This window comes from Terrapene carolina, unplaced genomic scaffold (genome assembly GCF_002925995.2).
Source record: "Terrapene carolina triunguis isolate 2854851 unplaced genomic scaffold, T_m_triunguis-2.0 Scaffold33891, whole genome shotgun sequence".
Taxonomy (NCBI): domain Eukaryota; kingdom Metazoa; phylum Chordata; order Testudines; family Emydidae; genus Terrapene; species Terrapene triunguis.
Window position 1 is genome coordinate 6,296,863 of NW_020698242.1, and position 19,210 is coordinate 6,316,072.

The 19,210-nt window shown below is 43.4% G+C and overlaps 1 protein-coding gene across 1 annotated transcript in view; it reads right to left on the reverse strand.

The window, feature by feature from the left end:
• Positions 1 to 415: 415 nt before the first annotated feature.
• Positions 416 to 19,210, reverse strand: part of LOC112106860 (polycystic kidney disease protein 1-like 2) — a 61,212-nt gene continuing 42,417 nt past the window's right edge. Inside the window, exons 19-34 of the mRNA XM_026663609.1 lie at positions 18,880 to 19,079; positions 18,478 to 18,701; positions 17,435 to 17,651; positions 16,472 to 16,700; positions 15,461 to 15,692; positions 14,602 to 14,698; positions 10,801 to 10,941; positions 10,042 to 10,227; positions 8,908 to 9,235; positions 7,697 to 7,830; positions 7,451 to 7,578; positions 6,692 to 6,852; positions 5,289 to 5,499; positions 3,524 to 3,625; positions 629 to 760; positions 416 to 430 (exon numbers count right to left, since the gene is read on the reverse strand). Of these exons, the coding sequence (XP_026519394.1) occupies positions 416 to 430; positions 629 to 760; positions 3,524 to 3,625; positions 5,289 to 5,499; positions 6,692 to 6,852; positions 7,451 to 7,578; positions 7,697 to 7,830; positions 8,908 to 9,235; positions 10,042 to 10,227; positions 10,801 to 10,941; positions 14,602 to 14,698; positions 15,461 to 15,692; positions 16,472 to 16,700; positions 17,435 to 17,651; positions 18,478 to 18,701; positions 18,880 to 19,079 (2,737 nt within the window). The remainder of the gene's footprint in view (positions 431 to 628; positions 761 to 3,523; positions 3,626 to 5,288; positions 5,500 to 6,691; positions 6,853 to 7,450; positions 7,579 to 7,696; positions 7,831 to 8,907; positions 9,236 to 10,041; positions 10,228 to 10,800; positions 10,942 to 14,601; positions 14,699 to 15,460; positions 15,693 to 16,471; positions 16,701 to 17,434; positions 17,652 to 18,477; positions 18,702 to 18,879; positions 19,080 to 19,210) is intronic.

Sequence of the window (19,210 nt, forward strand, 5' to 3'; positions counted from 1 at the left end):
CGAGGGATGTGCTGGCCGCGGCTTCCCGCCGCCCCCATTGGCCCGGGACGGCGAACCGCGGCCAGTGGGGGCCACGATCGGCCAAACCTGCCGTGTCAGCAGGTAAAGAAACTGGCCCGGCCCGCTAGGGTGCTTACCCTGGCGAGCCGCATGCCAAACGTTGCCGACCCCTGATGTATAGCATCAAAGAGAATTTCATACCACAATATCAGTATCTCAAAAGGAAGCTTTGCCATGGACTTCAGTGGATTTCAACCTAAACTGAAATTGCTGGATTTTGGTGTAGGTACATATAGAAATTACAGATAAAACTAAGATTAATGCACAAAAAGTAGGTAGCTAGATGCTTACCTGACTTGTGTGCACAAGTTGTTTTGAGAGTGTATATATTTCTATTAATAAAATTTAGGCTGATTTAGAAAATCTGGTTCTGTGAATTGAAAAGAGCAGTGTAACTTTACAAAAGCTAAAATGTGTTTAATTAGAATAGATTGTGAGCTCTTAAAAGCAGGCACTGTGTCCTCATCAGTGTTTGTACAGCACAGTAAAATATCCCAATCCAGATTAAGGCCACTGTGTGCTACTGTAATGTAAATATTAAATAATAAAACAGTTTAGATGAACATACCTGATAATGTTTCTGTTCCTCACTAAAAGCAACCAGAATCACTGAAATGAACAGATTGAGCACCACAAATGTCATGAAAATGATACAGGATCCAATTAAGAAGGAGCCCAAAATTGGATTATAGTCCAAGACCTGGAGAATAAATAAAATAAGGCATTATGTTTTTTATTATAGAAGAAAAAGGTTGGCAGCAAGATCAACTTAAAACCCTGAAGAGGGCATCCAAGTTGTTGATAGAGTATACAATATGTTTCTTCTCTCTCCAGGAGTGATTTTCATGCTATGATGTACTATACATCAGAGGTGATAGAACATGCTTTTATGCATGTGATGCATCCATATGTATTATGGGCCATGCTTTCTTTTGTTTTTTAAATGTGTGTGAATTTAGTGATCACGAAGGTGTCAGCTTGACAGACCTGGAAACCAAAGGCTTCTGCTTATCCCTAGAACAAAACAGCACAGGCAGTGCAAGCTACACCATGCATTCCTGACAGTCTGCCCCTGTAGTGAAAGGACAGGTCAGCCTCCATATGTATTCAGTCATTGGCCTCTTTGCTGAGGCTAATTATAGTGACATGGACACTTGTCAAACCGAGCCTGTACCGAGTCCCACCAAACTCATTTAATCAGAACTACAAAATAGGAGTCAGTTAGCAACAATTTTTCATATGTGGCAACTTGGGTGGGATTTGAACCTAGGACCAAGAGGTGAGACACCTTTCTAGCCCATTGCCAGTCCTCTGAACCATCTAGTCTTCTGCTGGACTAGTTTTTCAAATAGTCCACAAGAAAAGCATGGGCTTTTGCCTGTATTTGACTGTATCTACAAGTTTAACTCCTTTTGAAAATGTGCTTCCCTATGTGAAATAGACTTGTTTTTTTTCCTTTTAGGCTAAGGGACATCTGCAAACACTTACTACCGGGATTCATGCTTACAATGCTTCAATGAGATTTCTCACAGTAGCAAATATAACACATGGTAGACTGTTTGCAGGCTTGGCAAATATTTATTGATTGACAAATATTTCATACAAGGACAGGATGGCACGTACAAGATAACTATGTCAAAGGTGAAGAGTCACAGAGATTAGCACCACACAAACAAGTTTTGAAGCTATACTATGATTACAAAGTAACCTTCAGTACCAAATGAAGAGAAGCCCATGAAATATGACAAAGAGGAACTAATTTAATCCACAAAAGAATTGGCTAAAAAAAGTTGTAACATAGAAGAATTTTTCTTGGGAGATCAGGGAGTTAAAAATGTATTAAAAATCCAGACATTACATTTGTCCCTTATTGTGCAAACACAACTCCTCTTGGAGAGCAGAAGGTGTACGTATATAGCCGCCCCAAGAGGATGGTTGGTCTGTGTTTCAGGTGGTGCATATAGACTACTGATAGTAATGTCTGTTGTCTAGATGAACCATACAATAATTTTGCATTGGCTAGCATGGAAGGTGGCTATTTAAAACCTGAGTACGTGTCTTAGTGAAGGGTTCAAGAGGGTTTAAATGAAATGGAGAATAGGGTATGAAATATATTTCACCCTAGTCTCTTTTTCATTGCTTGATGAGAAAGTGCTCCCAGATATAAAGCAGGCAGTTGAGCTTTTAAAATCAGACTCATGTCTAAAACTAATCAAAAGTCTTCCTGTTTGCTGTCTGAGAGCGTTAAGCACTTCTCCCTTTAAAGCATCAAATATTCAATGTTTTATTAAAAATGAAGTAGTGTTATCTGTACTATTTGGATTTGAGTTCAGCAGGACCGAACTCGAGATTGTCAGGAGCAACATTCTTTCTTTGAGTTTCTTCTAGAAAGGGAAAACATTCAAATGTAGCTGTGTTGATTTCTCAAAATAGTTTCATAGTGCCCCGCTGAGTTATTTATCTGCTTTTCTGCAGTTGTAAATACATTTCAGAGCTGGCACTTTTTCTTCGCAAATGAGATCATCTGTTGTTTATAAGAAACCCCACTGCTGCTGCAATTTCTACCAGAAATTAGCTACATAAGACATCCACTTAGTCATTAAAAAACCCTGAGTCCCACTCTCTTGACTCCACTAAACTGTGTGCTACTTTCACTGAGTAGCTTTGTATTCTTATTGCTATTTCCCCATCCCACGCCAGCTCCTCACTATTGTCTTGTTTTCTCCTCGTTAAGTCATGCCTCCGCTATCTTGTAATCTCTGTGGGACAGGGAGAAGCACCTACCACCACACATTTTGGTGAGGCTAGAAATAATAATAATGGGTGTCAGTTATGAAATTCTGATCTGGCTTTTTGTACCCTTACTTCCCCAAATTCTGGGACTGCTCAGGTCTGATTTGGGTTCAGGTCTACCTCTATGAATTTGTATTATAATTAATATTTAAAGTGGGTTTTTTTTTAAATACAAATTTTTAGGAAGTTAGGTTTTTCTGTTTTTACACCTGTTACATTTCTAGACATCTGCTGTCTGTAGTGGCTGCTGTCATTTTGCAAAGCAGAGCAAATGTAGCATGTTACAGACAAGACACACACTGTGCTCTCTTTCCTGGAGCCTTTACTATACCTTTTTTAATTTCATGTTTCATTTTCTTTAGTTTAAAATAAATCACTCTGAAACCATATGGCTGCTCTTTATAGCTCTGATCCACCTCCCATTGAATTCAATAGAGAGACTCTCATTGACTTGAATGGGAGCTGGATTGAGCCCTCAGTATAGAAACTCATAACATGATTTTGTGGTTTAGTTTTTCATTTTATTTGTCTGCAAATAAAAGCAACTTAGTTAGACTGACAGCTCTGTGGGGCTTTTTTGTGCTGTGTTTGTACAAAAGATGGTCATCGGCGTAGGTGCTACCACGATACAAATAATTAATAATAAGTCTCTGAAGGATAGATCTGGTACCTCCTCATAGTTGAAGATTCCCAGCTGAAGGCTGACCATTGTCTCCGCTGAATCAAACAGGGTTTTGTAAGAGTGCAGCTTCCAGCCAAATATCAAATTTGTCTGCAAAGGAAAGAAGGCAGATCTTGCGTCATAATCACAAGGGTTTGTTATCCATTTAGGGTCTGACATCAAAGTTACATGGAGCAGGCAAGAACCTAGAATCTGTGAGTTACTTCTCCTTCTATGATTGGGGCTTGGGTCATGATGCACATGCAGACTAATGGGCCCATCAAACAAGTCATCTTACTCAGTTCCTGACTTTCTCTATGTCAATAACATGAGTGTTTACAGAGGAGAGAATGGGGGAAACCAGCTTTTTGGGTTTAGTTCAGCAGTAAGGAAGCAAGTGGTAGATGGCCATAACCACAATAAAATATCTTGTATTCATAGATAACCTGATTTTTCAGCAATGCTGAGCACCTGCAGCTCCTATTAGCTTCAAGTGGTCTTGTGGGTGCTCAGCACTTCTCAATATCAGATCAACGGTGCCTTTCTTCTTGAAAGATCTCAAAGTATTCTACAAACGATATACACATCAATCTCTTCCCCTATCACTGAAATTCAGTCACCTCTGGGGTGTTTAATACACAGCGATAGTATAGAGCAGTGTAGGGAAAGAAGTGGAGAATAATGTTTAGTTATGTCTCTCCAATTAATTTATTTGTTAATGAACAAAGATTGCAAAATCTTAGACCACGTCTTTCCCTGTGCCTGTACAGTACAGAGTGCATTTTGGATGCTACTGTAATATAAATAGAAAATAATGTAAGGGAAGATGCAAATAGTGGTTTGGGTCGCAGGAGATTTATTTATTTTACAATAGTACCCAACCTACACTGAGCCCTACTGTGCTGGATGTTCACATGCTTAATAAAAGGGGGTCTTAGTTTAAAGAATTTACAGTGTAAGTATACAAGAGAGGGAAACTGGACTTGTTATCTCCATTCTACAGACAAGGAACTGAGGTACAGAGGGATTAACTGACTTGGCCAAGGCCACACAGGAAGTCTGTGGCAGAGCTGGGAATTGAACCCTGGTCCGAGTTCCAGTTCAGTGCTTTATCCTTCTTTGAGATTACTGTTTTGATCTGGTTTATTGCTACTTTGGAGAAGTTCTAATTATTACCTAATCTCTTCAGTGACAGATTGAACATATCTGTTCTATATCCCACCTGCTCTCTACATGGTAATGTACATACAGTGTTTCAAATAAAACAATAAATACACATAGTTACAGTGCTGTAATTCATTAACCTGATTGAATAAACTAGTATATTTACACAATAATGAACTTTATTCCTGTATAACCAGCAATGGGCAGGAACCCAAAAAATCTTCCCTATGTTTATTTTACATGTTCCAGACCATATCATATCTGGTGCTGTCAGTCAATCACTCTCCCCTGTTTGGTTGTCCTGTAAGATCTTTGCCCACTAAGTATATTTCTGTACTTTGCTCTTTGACACATAAACACCATGTACAGGAAATCTATATTTTTTATTATCTTGTTTGTTTATTGAACTTCATTTCAGTTTGCAAAAGACAAGTGGATATTTTAACTTGCTACCTGCAGCATATTGCAGCCATCAAACTGCTCACCCAAGGTCTAGGTGGACAGCTTTATTTCATTTTACATTTCAGAGCCACATTGTTTTCACTATTCAGAAATTATTCATTTTATCTGCAACTAGCAGATTGCAAACAGGAACCACAAAGATACTCACAGCAATGGAATAGGCAAGGAACATGATTAAAATAACAGTGATGAATCCAGAGATGTCACCCCAAGCCCTCCTCAAGGTGGAGGTGATCATGTTTAGTTTAGGGTTGAGCCTCAGGAGATGCCACAATTTCACAGTAGCGAGAAGCACCAGGAAAGCAATTAGGTAGCCAAGAGCTGCATCAGCTGTTGCTGTTTCATTGAAACTTACACACCTATGAGAAAAGAAGATTAATAAACAATGCATGAAAAACTTGCAGAACATTTCTGTGCACTGCGATTAACGAGCATGCTGGTAGCACTGGTCAGTCAGGGTTTGTCTTCATTGCAAAGTTAATTCAGGTTTTTATTCAGGTGTTGCTCCTAACTCCCCTCCCATCCCATCCTCACACAAGAGTCTCTTGTGCATGGTCATGCTTTACATCTGAGTGGGTTGGCCTATCAGAGGTATAGACTAAAGCCCGAGTACTTCTAATACTCAGTCAGGCCAGGAAGTTCTTACTCAGCAAATCACAGAGTAACAGGTACCTAATGCAAATGCTTAGAGTTTACTGTTGGGTAGTGTAATGGGGTGTATAGACCCTTTCTGGAGATTGACAGGGAAGGAGTTTACTATCTTGCTTTGAAAGGGACCCCAGTTTCCTCCTAGGTCTGCAGAATAGCAAGGCTGGGCCAGCTGTAGAGAAATAACTAATGCCCTGCAAATTCTATATGAAGATTGTGCTGTGGGAAGTTGGGTAATAAATCTAACAGTGAAAGGGGGAGGGATTTTAGCAATCGGGCTGGAGCAGATGGGTTAGGGGGGCATTCTTGGCTGAAGTAAGTGTTCTACAATAGCTTGGCTTTGAGAGAAGCCAGTTATGTTTGTGTTTTGGTGCTTAAAGAGGCTGCATATTTGTTATGTTTGTTACTGTTTTGCAACAGAGCATACCACAAAGGTGTCTAAAATCTGCATGGGTCTGTTATTCTTCTCTGTTGTGACTGGTTTGTTATTAATTTCTATCCTAGGATATTGCTGTGTCTGGCTTTGCTCTGAGCTCTTAAACAGTAGCCATGTATCTACCCAGGGTAGCTGCAGTGAGATGAGGGAAAGGCAGATGATACTCATATAGGGCCTACACCAGCAAGGCCCATCAGTTCCATATACCCCACGTTAGGGGAGGTGGTGCTAATGCCTGCTGTCCTTTAGCGTTTCCCCAGGTGAGGTAACTTTAATTCCTGTCCCTGACATAAATCCAAGTCCTAAAATCCTTGCACGGATTACATAATACAGCCATACAGATTCACGTCATCCACCAGTGAAATGTAGCTACCTCTGGAGAGCATATATCTCAGGCAGCAGAGGTGCTGGGAAAACAAGGGAGGTACTAGCTAAAGCAGAGAAAGGCAGAGTCATGGAACATTTACTCATCCTTGTGATGCTGGTAGTAGCTGATATCGCGTGCCCCCAGGATTGTCCTCTTCACAAATACTGATAGGGTGCTCCAGCTAATCAGTATAATGGCCAGCTCTAGCAGGTTCCACTTGCTGTGGAAATACCTCCATTTCAAAGCCCTCATGAGCTTTCCCTGTGAAAACAGGAGTTTCAGTTCCAACAGCCCTTGGCAAGAATCTCGGCAATATGACTGTATAAAGTGAGCAGAGTAGATCAAATATATCACTGCCATGTTGGTCTAACAAACTTTGATTCCATTCATTTCTGCTAAGGCTGCTGATCCAGCCCCAGTTCTCCCTGGAGCTACGAACAGTTCAGTCCAACATTTGGGATTGAGGGTCCCCTTTGCACAAGAAGAGACCCCTGCACATCTGCTCAACCAGTTCTTGTGCTGTTCTCTAGTTACTTCCTTCCCAGCATGCACTCCAGTCAAGAGAAATCCCCCCTTTCCTTTATTTATTAAAGGTACAGGATCTGATTCAGACCTCACATTGGCAGGGGTCCTGGAACAATTTGTATAGTGGGGATGCTGAGAGCCATTCAGCCAAACTGTAAACGCTGTATATAATGGAAACCACTTCCAGGGGGTCCTACTACACCCCCAGCATGCCTAATTCCAGCACCTATGTCAGGAGCAACACCAATGAAGTAGCTTGATGTAAAACCCTTGTCGTTGAGATCAGAATTGGATCCAGTGACACATGGCAACTGAAGCTTCTGCTGGGTCTTACCTGTGCTACCATATAGTAGATGACAAATAGGAAATAAATCACTTCTGCTGCAACAACAAAGATGTGCAGACCATCTGTGTAGGGGTAGAGCCGGATGCTCTGCAGTTCTGCATGCGTGAAGAAGGCCCCTGAAAAAAAATAAAGCTCTGTTCAGCTCTCTGCTCTTGAAAATTCCTCCCTGAGTCTTGCTTGTTGTGTACTGCAATGCAAGAGCTGAAAGTGCTAGAGTTGAAAGTGGGCTCTTACCTAATGCGTTTGTTTCAAACATCAGGCTTATAATACAAAACAGGTTCACATTGGCATTGTAGACTGTAAATTCAACAAACACTGCTCTTGTAAAGGTGTCCAGCCAGACATTGTTGAAGAGATATTGGAGAATTCTGCCAATGAATGCACAAAAGAGAGAGTGACTAATCACTTTTGACTCATATTAGAGGTGTGTGATGTTACATGAGGGGTAGGATTGTTTGTAAACTACATACAGAAAGTGGGGACAAGAGGCAGGGACTTTCAAAGGACATCTGATGTGTAGGTCCAAACAGGGAGGAATTTCTCTGTCCCTTTATGGTCTACACTGCACAATTAGTCTAGTGCTTTTACTCTCCCATGAAATTTCAGGTGTTGGCTAATACTAAAGCCAAGATACTGGCTGGATCAGACACCCAGCCTGGCATGGCAAAAGCTAGGTTCCTATGCAGCTATCTCCAACAACATCTAATTTACCTGTAGGCAAATAGGTACACGTGGGTTTCCAACACTGGTGGACACTATTTCCTGTTGGTAATACATAGGCCCCTTATCTGCCAACTTGTCTCCAAGCCTTGGGCTCCAAAGGCCTCCATTTTCTATTATTTCATTCCTAGAAGTAATCTCTGTTGTTATTCACAAACACAGTAGATTGTTTCCTGTAATGGACAATTCACTCCATCTCTAAGCTTGGCTAGAGGGTGGATATAATGATTGTCTGCAATCATCTGAAGAGCATAAACACTGAGGAGGGTGATAAAAAGCATAGGATTGACCAAGAAGATCTTGCTAAGATTAATGGGATGAACGTGAGCAGGGGAAGATTTAGGCTGAAATATTTCCTAACAATGGCATCCAGTTAAACTATGAAATGATCTGTAAAGGGAAGAGGTAGAAAACCTATTGCTTTAGGCATTGAAAAGTAGACTAAACCAAAAGCTGGAGTGTGCAGAAGAGGGAGTAATGTTGCACTGACTGGGAGGAAGTACTAGGTCTTTTCCAGCGCTAATTTTTTTTGATTGTGTGATAATTGCTTGTGTAAATCTGGAATCCATGTGCATGCATGTAGTTCTAATCTTAGAAAATCAGGTTATAATCCTGGATTGGATTTTGGTTAATACGTGATATAAAACAAGGTGACAATAGACATAAAACATGAATCAAATCAAAACCACAACAGTAGCAAAACCCAAACACAATAAAAATTCTACCTGGTTGCATTCTTTGGATCAGTGCCTAAGTGAACCACATAGCCTCCTCCCCTATAGATGGCAAGTTTGCCCCACACTGGATGCCCTCTAAGTTTGGATTGGCTCTGATAGTGCCATGCAGAACTCAAGTCTGAGGAGTTATCGAAGGCTGAGATATTCCAGTGTTCCCCATAGTCTGACGTGTCTTCTGCTTGGGGAGAATACGTAGCATGGCATTCTTGGACCGAGCCTTGCAGTTTGGGAGCTATCGGGCAGGTGTTCCCCTTCACTCTCACTTGACGAATTCGGGCACTGCCTACCAACTTGGAGTTGCCATCTGTAACGAAGCCTAAAAGAGGTATGTAAAAGAGTCAATGTTGACATTATGTCAGGCTCAATAATCAACATAGTCTCAACTCCCATTTATTCCTCACTGAAAGATTTTTTTGTCTTGTTTATTATTTGATTCTGTTTCTTAAATAAAACAAAACCAATGTGAATTTAATACTCAAGAAAACAAAGGATTAGTCGTCCTGGTTTGAGTCAGGCATAATGTAATAATAAGAGCTAATTCTTACATAGGGCTTTTCATCCAGAGATGTCAAAGTATTTCACAGGCAGTCAGTATCATTATCCCCATTATACAGCTGAGGGTCAGAGCGGGGAAGCAACTTGTCTAAGGTCACCCCACAGGCACGAGCAAGGAATAGAACCTAGATCTCATGAGTCTTGGTCTATTGCAGGGGTCGGCAACGTTTGGCACGCGGCTCGCCAGGGTAAGCACCCTAGCGGGCCGGGCCAGTGTATTTACCTGCTGACGCGGCAGGTTTGGCCGATCGCGGACCCCACTCGCCGTGGTTCGCCGTCCCGGGCCAATGGTGGGGGAAGCGGCGCGGGTGAGGGATGGGCTGAATTTGGCCAATTAGGTTTTAATACACTGTCTGAGTTGTATCCATTCAGCTATGCAGATATTGATCAGCTAATAGGGTAATATACCAGATGACACTAACGCATGTAAATCATCAGTTCACCAGACTTGCACCCTAATGTCCCTCCGCAGGAGCCCAATACACATGGACAAGTTGGGGGCATGCACAAAAGTCAGAGTTTTGAATGTCAAGTCAAACAATGTGAAATCCAGTCAGAACTCTGCACCTTGATATGAGCCATATAACTTGTTGACTAAGGTAGTTCTTGCCCATGTGAAGAAGTCCTGATAAGAGTAGATATCCCGAAACCCATCCGTAAAGCTGCTTTCAATATGCTTGTTCAGGTAGTAGGAATTGGGATCTCTTTGTCCATAGGCAACCAACAGTAGCATCCATAAAAATCCCAAGTAGGCTGGAAAGAACAGCAAATATGCTTTTAGGTTAGAACTGATATTGTTTGTCTAGTACAGAGCAACATGACAATTATAGCTATTATCACTTAGTATTAGGCTAAGAAGATGTCTGGCAACATTTCTCTCTCTGGACCATATCAGATCATTGCTGAATTTACATGGGTTGGCTTAGACTGTTGGGAGCAAGAATGGAGCCTAGGATATTAACTATGGGTAATTCTTGCTCACAGGAAGGAGCAAACCCACCTTCTCCCAGCTACTAACATCCTTCTTCCTCTCCCTCTGCCTTCACACTCCTCTGGCCTGTTCTCTTAAAATACAAGCAAGTTGTGTTTGCCCCTTCCTCAGAAAGCCCACCTTTAGCCCCACTGGCATCTCTAGCTATTACCCCATTATTGCCTTCACCCTCTGAATGCACTATTTACAATCCATATATCCAATAGGTATGCCTGTGTAAAGCTCTCCCTTCCCCACCCAAGGAGTCCAGCAGGATAATATTAGCACTGATTTGCAAACACATGAAAGAGCTTTGTCACTAAAACAAGAAGATCATCTGTGGGCAGATTGCAGACCCAGTATTTCTCTGATTAAGGCAAATGCTTTCTGCTCCTTGACGTGATTGTTCTTCATTCTCTGAATGTCTGTGGCAGGGGGTGGCTGGTAGATGTTGCTTCTGCTATCCCTTCGAGCTCCAAATAGAGGGTTTGAGTCGCCTGTGTGTAAGGACGATAAAAGCCAACATGTCAGCAGCTCCTCCAAGCCCTGCTTTTTATTTCTAGGGCATCTCATCCATTTCAGGGAAACATTTCTAGTTATATAGGGTTTCTCAGCCGGGGGGGAGAGCAACCCTGGGCTGGGGCAACAGACTAGTTAGAGGTGAAGGGCTGAGGAAAGGATCAGTGCTGGAGGGAAAACTACCAAATCCACATGCTGCTACTTCTGCAGGTAAAGTGACCAGTCTGAAAGCTGCTGACTTTCGCTTCCTGCTCCCATTGTGCCCCTTATGTAGATGGCTGTGGGGGCAGCTTATAAACACAGGGCTGCAGGCTCAGGCCACAACCCAACAGTCCAGGGTTCTCTTCTCTGTTCCCCTGGCTCTCAGCCCAGCCTTGGGTGGCTCCAAAGGATGCCCCACCCCCAACAGATCCAGTGCCCAGCAGCATGAAGCCTGGTGAGTGGGGGAGAGAGAAAAGTCAGCAAAAAACATGCGGGAGAGCAAAAAAGAAAAAAATAGATAAAAATAAGAAACAAAAAATAGGAATAAAGGGGGGGGGGAGAGAAGGGCCAGAAAGGAAATGGCTCCATCTACCAGCCCACAGAGGTAGGGGATAGGCAGCATATCCCCAGTCTTTGTGGCCGGTGCAGTTTATACAGTGGGGCAGCGGTTAGCAGCAGGACCAGAGGCTTCAAAGACAGCTGGGAAGGTTGGGGCCCTGGTCCCAGCCCCTTTCACCACAGGGCAGCAGATTCTGCCACTGCTGTCCCTGTGTGCACTCCCGCAGTGCCTTTGCGAACTGCCAGGAGAACGGTGTCCCCCCGCACCCATCTCACACAGCAGTGAATGATAAAGCCACATGGGACAGACCCTCAGCAGGGGTAAATTGTCATAGTCCTATCAGAGTTCACTGAGCCAAGACAATTTCCACCCACTGAGGATCTGCCCCACACTCTGGCCCACAGTGTATGTACATACGGTACATACATGCAGACACCTACACGGTATATTTATACATGTATAACTAAGCCTAGCAGCAAAGGCTGAACATCCAGAAAATGGAAAATAATGGAGACTTACCGACTAGCTAGGACAAGGAACCGAGGGTTTTAGCTCAAACAGGCTACAAATATCAAGTACCATAAATGATTTAACACCCTTCTGGGTTGTGAGAAGGGGAAAAAGAAGATTCAGATGAAGAGAAAGATAAAAATAGATCCCAACACAATGGGGAATGACCTGCGCACGGCTTGCAGGGCTGATCACAGGCAGCAGGATTTACACTTCAGAAAGATACAGGGAAGCCTGGCAGACATCCAGTCCAGTGCCGGAAATTGACATACCCTTTGTAAGAGGGTTGGTGCAATTGCAACGGCAAAAGCCAATTTCCCAGGTGAAAACTGCTTCCTCTACCCACTGAACCCCCCTTCCCCACCTGGTGAATAAATTAAAGTAGGCTTAGAACTTGCTGGCCTCTTAAGATCAGGCTGATAGAAAACAGCAAATCAAACACAAAACCCCACTCTCTGGGGAATAGCACCATTTCCTTGATTCTACCAGTTTGGCAGGTCCACGACTCTTTGCTGGGATTTCTTGCTTGTGATATATTGGGGAGGGAGTGTGATGGGGTATATAAACCCTGCTCAGTGATGGAAGGGGTTACAGAGTTGCCTTGGGGAAGGCTGACCTTGCCCCTCAGCCCTGTCAGTCATGTCAAGGATGGAATAAGGTCTTAAAAATGGGAAATTCCCAGCAGTAGCAGAGCAGCTCTAGGAGAGAGTCCAGAGTGGTTCTACAGCTCATAGAAGAGACTCCTGGAAGCTTTTGGGGGGATCTGCCCTTGGGAAGGTCATTTACCAGCTTCCCCCCCGGCCCTGTGCTTACAAGGAGACAGCAACCCTGGTGTACTGGCTGGGTAAGATAGGTCCAGCAAGCCCCAAGGCAGGCCGAGTAGGCAGCTGGCGCCTATACCCTTGTCCCCTTTTGAGATTAGAGAATCTGAGAGTAGCCAAAGGGACTAAGGGAGTGAGAGCAAGAGCCCCGTTCTCAGCAACACAAAGAGACTATGTAACCCAATTTGTGTCATTGGGCCTCCTACTTAGGCAGATGGAGGTGACCACAGGACTCTTCAGGGCCTGCCCAGTAGAAGGTGCCTGTCAGAAGCCTGAGAACTGTGATAGCGAGTTGTAGTATTAAGGCAGTACTCTGCACACTGGACAATGGAGCTCCCATTGACTACAATACATTTTATTTATACACACTATTTAAATAAAGTGTATTAAGGCCACATAAGCCACCAGTTGCTTATGGGAAATGTAGCACATCAGTTCCATCTTGGGTAGAACAACAGCTGAGAAGTTAAATCAGTAGTAAACTAAGGAGTTACGTATAATGGCAAGGAAGATCATGGAAGGAACTTCTCTAAGATAGAAGCTGGGGTTTATTGATATTTTTTCAGGCCTGGGTTTACAAAATCTAGTGAAAAGTGCAGCATATCACACTGTGCATTTTCATTAAGTTGTGGAGTTGTTGTAGTTTGTTGCAAAACAATCCATGATATAAACATTGGGAAGTTAGCACAGCACTAATGTAAATTGCATTGTGTTCGGGAATGGAAAACTGTGTGCATTCCCTGTACATTCTTTTTTCCATATGTAATTTTGTTTTTTATATTTTGGATGAGAGTTGAATCATTTAAATTGGTTTCTTCATATTTGCATCCCTCTGAAATCCTACTCCAGTTTTCAGCTAGTCTGCTAAATATTATTCCCTCTTCTGAATTCTGTTCCTTGGATATTGAAACTGTAACACAGCTGCTGAAGTTTACAACATGCAGGTGAGAGTGTGGGAGGCAACAGCAATCAGCCGTAGCAGGAGGACCCATTCACGGTTCTTGGTCTACCACTACTAAGAATGAGAACATGGTTCATTCCCACTTCTGACAGGGGACAGAGCAAGTGATGGTGGGGAGGAAGGGTCTGACATCAGACTCCTGAAATTAGATGAGTCCCAAATAATAGTATTATAGCAATCCAGTTACAAGGGCAATCTCACAACAGTGCTATGTCAAAGGGGTGTGTGTTGAGATATAGAAGAAAGACACATGGGGATAGACAGTTCTTTTTGATCCAAGGCTTTTCCTTTTCTGGTTTTGTGGCCTCCCTGTTACGTGCTATGTAGCGTTTCTTCCTAAGTAAACGTATGATCAGGTTTTATGCTCTCCTTTTCATTGTGCCTACAGCAGCTTTTCTGTACTCCTGTAGATTTTTATGCTCTAAAGATGCAAAAGGGCCCTAAAGCTGCCCTAATGGGGCACCTGAGAATTCCTCCAGCATGGGGGAATCCCTAACTAACAGAGCCAACGTAGCTGCCTCCCTTCACACCCCCCACAATCTAGAGGGCATGTTGGAGACATGCTCAGGGGAAGTTATGGAGCTAGATCCCCTAGGCACTCCAGGGATCCCTGGCCTGTGTTGTTATTAGCTGATGTAAATTAGAGCAGCAGGCCTAGGGATCAGGAGCAGACAAAGGTTACAGGCGGTTGGTCACCTTTGTCTACCCTGACCATATGCATGAATAAAGCACTTCAAAGTCTGAGATGAGACATTTCACATTCATTAATTAGTCCCCATGTGTTTTATATCTGACACACAATTACCTGGTGCAGACAGAGGCCCATCAACAGCAGTGTCTTCCTCGTCTTCATGCTCCACCTTCTTCAGAACCAAAGCGAAGAAAGCAGCAAATCCCAACACCTGGAAGACATTAGCTATCTGTTCAGAGTCTGCACATCCTGCATGAGGAGAGGTCTAGACCTTGCCTTAAATGCTCATCTCTGCAGCAAGGGAGGTTTAGGTTGGACATTAGGAAAACGTTCCTAACTGTCAGGGTGATTAAACACTGGAATAAACTGCGTAGGGAGGTTGTGGAATCTCCATCTCTGGAGATATTTAAGAGTAGGTTAGATAAATGTCTATCCGGGATGGTCTAGACAGTATTTGGTCCTGCCATGAGGGCAGGGGACTGGACTCAATGACCTCTCGAGGTCCCTTCCAGTCCTAGAATCTCTGACTCTCTGAATCTCTGATCCATGCACTGCAGATTGGGGAGGAGAATCTTGCCTTTTAATTTTCTCTATAAACACAGGCTAATTCCATGAACAAGAAATCAGAAAGAGAAAGGACCCCAAGATGCTGTGTGAATCCCACTAAATGCGATTGGTTTTGCCCTCTGGCCATACCTTTCCCACTGGGAACTTTCATCAGCTTGGGAGCTATCAAAATAAGGTGAAATGAATCTAACGGGAACAAGATTCCTGCCAAGAAAAATCAACACGATATTATAACTCAACTGTAATGAAACCCCTAACTTACAGGAAGGATCTCTTGCTTAAGAGCTCTGTCCTGCAGTCCTTTTGAATGTAAAACTCAAGTTCACTTCAATGGGAGTGATGTGCCTGAGGGGGCTGCAGGATCAGCCCTTCCCTAGCTAGTGTTTTGTATTGATAGTGACCTTACTTTTAAGGGCTGTGTGATGAAGAGACTTTCAAAGAAGGAGATGGCCATGGAAATCAGCCACTTGATGGAGTTATCTTTGCCATAATGTAGCCCGTAAAGCATGGTGAAGAATCCGGACACGCCACTGGTGGCAGCTATGAGGAACCAGCCAATGAAAACAAACCACCAGGGCAAGCCTTTGAAAGAGGAACCTTTCTTGCCATCCCCAGAGAAACTTGGAGTAGGGGAGCACCTGGAGAGTCAACCATCATGAAAGAGTCATTTTACTGGTGAGACAGAAGCAAACCACAACAGCAAACTCTGGACTTAACAGAGATAAGAAACACCTTATGTGAAAGTCAGATTTTAAAAACTATTAACTATTTTCCAATTATTTTGACAGATACAATGATACAAATAGTATCCGGGTAGTGGAGAATACAAGCACACAAATCACAGGTATACAGATACAAACAGGTATACAGATATAAGATCAAAGCACATTTTATGGGCTTTATTTCTAAAACCCCAGAATAATAGGATTTCTAATGTAGATGCTGACAGACCCACCACTACATTGTGGCTGTTGGATGCCCCTATAAAAATGGGCTTAGAGACCATAAAGAGCAGCATCGCTATATTGTTGAATACGTCCTACTTAAAAATCCAATTTTTCTGACCCATTTCTGTCTCTGTTGTTTGTTAACAGGTTCCCACACATCCATTCTTTTACAGACTCTTGAGCACTTTGGAGCTCAGAGCTTGTCCTCAGCTCTTTACTATAATGTTTTACTACATTGGAACATTTAGTTTTGGAGGCATACATGTATAAACAAAAGAGTGATGAGTTGCCCCTATTGCTCTAGTATGCAGTATTCATTCCATTGAAATTCCCTTGCTGCTCCTCCAAGAGTGTTTATACAATTATCAAGGAGTCATCAGCTGGTAATGACTTTCAATCATCACCAGCTTGGGCTGGATTTGAACCAGTGACCCACATCTATATATACCAATGATGAGGGTGATTGTTACCTCTCACTGATAGATCCTGAAGAGCAGAGGTGGCTTGCCAGGAGGCCTTTCATGTGCTGGACCTGCCTAACAGCTTGGACGTAACTCTGAGCCTTCTGGAATTTGTGAGGTCCCAGTAATTCCAACTCCATCTCTACGTGCTGGAGTTGCATGTACAAGTAGCGGTTGTAGTCGTTGTGTTTCAGCCTTTCACCCATTCCTTTCTCTGGAGTTGGGCTTCTTGTTTTTTCTCCAGGGAAATGGGGGAGAGGGGAAAAAGGGAAATAAATTAGGCTGCTCGTGGAATAAAGCGTGAATAAGGGTGGCAGAATCAGGGCTTAGGATTGTAAACTCTTCAGGGCAGGGAATTACTCTGAAGGTGACATGCACATCTATGGTGACTGCTAATACTAATAATCTAGCTTTCATAACTTATACAACCAGCATAGCAGTAGCATTCTCCTCACATTTGGCAAACAACATGTTATGACAATGACCTCAGAACCTCAACAGATGAGTCCAACAAGACCAAACATCCTTGTTCATAGGCTACCATAGCAGTTTGTAACTGCATAAATCTATTGAAAAAGCCAATAGCAAACTGGGATTGCAATCAGTGGGGCAACTTACAGACTAAGGTAATATTCAACATGAGCCCTGGTGGCAGAATCAAGCCCTGAGTTGGAACTGGAGGGGACAACAGCACAGGGAGAGGAAGGATGCAGGAAAGGACAACATGGTTATGGAATCACTGAGACATGAGGATATTGAGGCTACGTGGACACTGACTCGTTGTAAACACTGAAAAGCCTGCATTGGTTTTAAAAGCAGGACAGCTGAGAGCCACCATTCACTCTACAGCAAAGGAAACGTGGTGTTTTCACTGACTGTCCTAAACTCAAAATGAAATAAGAGTGGTCCTCATATCTAGCGATTGTGGTGGGTTCACTTACAGGCATTTCAGTGAGGCTTTTCTTAGCTTACCTTGTATATCTACAGACCCTAGTGTGATGATAATAGGATCATCCTTCTTTTTACTCTCATCATAAAACTCTTGCCCAGCTCTGTTCTGCTGGCAGATGATGTCCTCAACCAAAGCCAATAGTGTGTTGATGTCAGTAGATTTTCCAAGGTCTGTTTCTGAGGAGGGTAGCGGAGTCTTCAGGGTTTTAAACAGTGAATTGGCAATTCTCCTAATATCCTGGAAGATGCAGCAACACCATGGCAGTCACCTAGTGGCTCTGGTTACTTACACTGATGTAGTTTGAAACTAAGGTAAGCTTCACTGGTGCACCACATCTGCAATGGGGGTTTGCACTGATTCTGTAGCTACAGTGCTGCCCCAGTATGGATAAGTCCTTCGACTCTCACAGTGTTAGACAGTCTCATGGGACAGTCCTGATCTGACAGGTTTAAGTCCAACAATATAAGCTTTCAGGATGTGAAAATACACACAATTCACCTGGGCTGGGGAGTCTATTCTATATAGGTTCTAATACCATGCTCATCATGATAGGACTGGAGCTCCTTCCAGTTGTGCATTACGCAACATGACTATACATATGTCTCATGTTGTTAGTTGTACATGGGGACAAATGTTATCCATTTCCTTGATGTTAGATTGTGACCACACAACACAGTGATATTAGTCCCTCAGTACGTACCCATAAGGCTCAATATCTGCTTAGGGAGGTACATGAAATCAGTGAGAGTCCCCTACCTGGAGAATTTGACCCTGACAATGGTAATCCTAGCTAAGTACCCCTCATTCTTTAACCCCATCCCCCAGAGTCAAGAGGACCTCTAACAGAGAGACACCTCTCAGTGAATGTTTGGCTTATTACTTAAGGAATTATGAAGCACATCTGGACAAAATAGTACTTTCTTGCCACACAGAGTAAACAGTGAGTTCATACTGATGCGTACACCCACCAGGAGGGGGCAGTGCAATGTATTTTGTACACCCTTGGGACAGATCAGTACTCTCAACTATTTCCCTGTAACAGGCCGTGCGCAGAGGGACTTGCCTTTATCACAGCCTCAGGGGTGAGCGTGATGCTCTGGATTGCCTGAGGGGGAGGGGGCAGGTTTGGAGACACTCGGCCACTTTTCCCTGGTTTCTTCTCCTGCTCCTTGGTCACCCGGGGTCGGATGTTTCTGAAGATCTGCACGATGAACAGGTTGATGGGGAACATGAGGAGGGAGCTCTCGAAGCCGATCATCACCTCCTGCCACGTGAACTCGATCTTACCTGCCATCGTCAGGCAGAGAGGAAGGGTAAAAATAGTCCCAGAACAAAGTGAAAATGCCAGACTTAGAGCCCCTCCCCCTGGAAAAACCTTGTTGCTGAGCGATCCCCATTGAAACTGCTTCCTGGCTCCTTGTTTCCCCTTCCCCCCTGCTCAGCCCGAGCAGTCACTCACACTTACCTAAGTCCATTTTCTGCTCAGCTGGGTCCTTCGGCACCCCCCAGAACATGATGCTGGTCAGCATGGTGCAGAGCAGCAGGGAGAAGCAGCACGACACTCTCTGGGCTCGCGTGAAGGTGCTTCTTGGGGAGCGGTTGAAAATCGAATACCAGATGTGCCCGTCCTGGAAACCCTTGGAAGTCTTCATGAAAAACAGGTTACTGGGAAGAAGGAGGGGGAAGCAAGGAAGTGCTTAGAAAGAACAGTGCTTAGAAAGAATAGAGCTCAATTTGGGGCCCCGCCCTGGCTGACATCTCTAAGTGCTCCCACAATACAGATGTTAAATAATAAT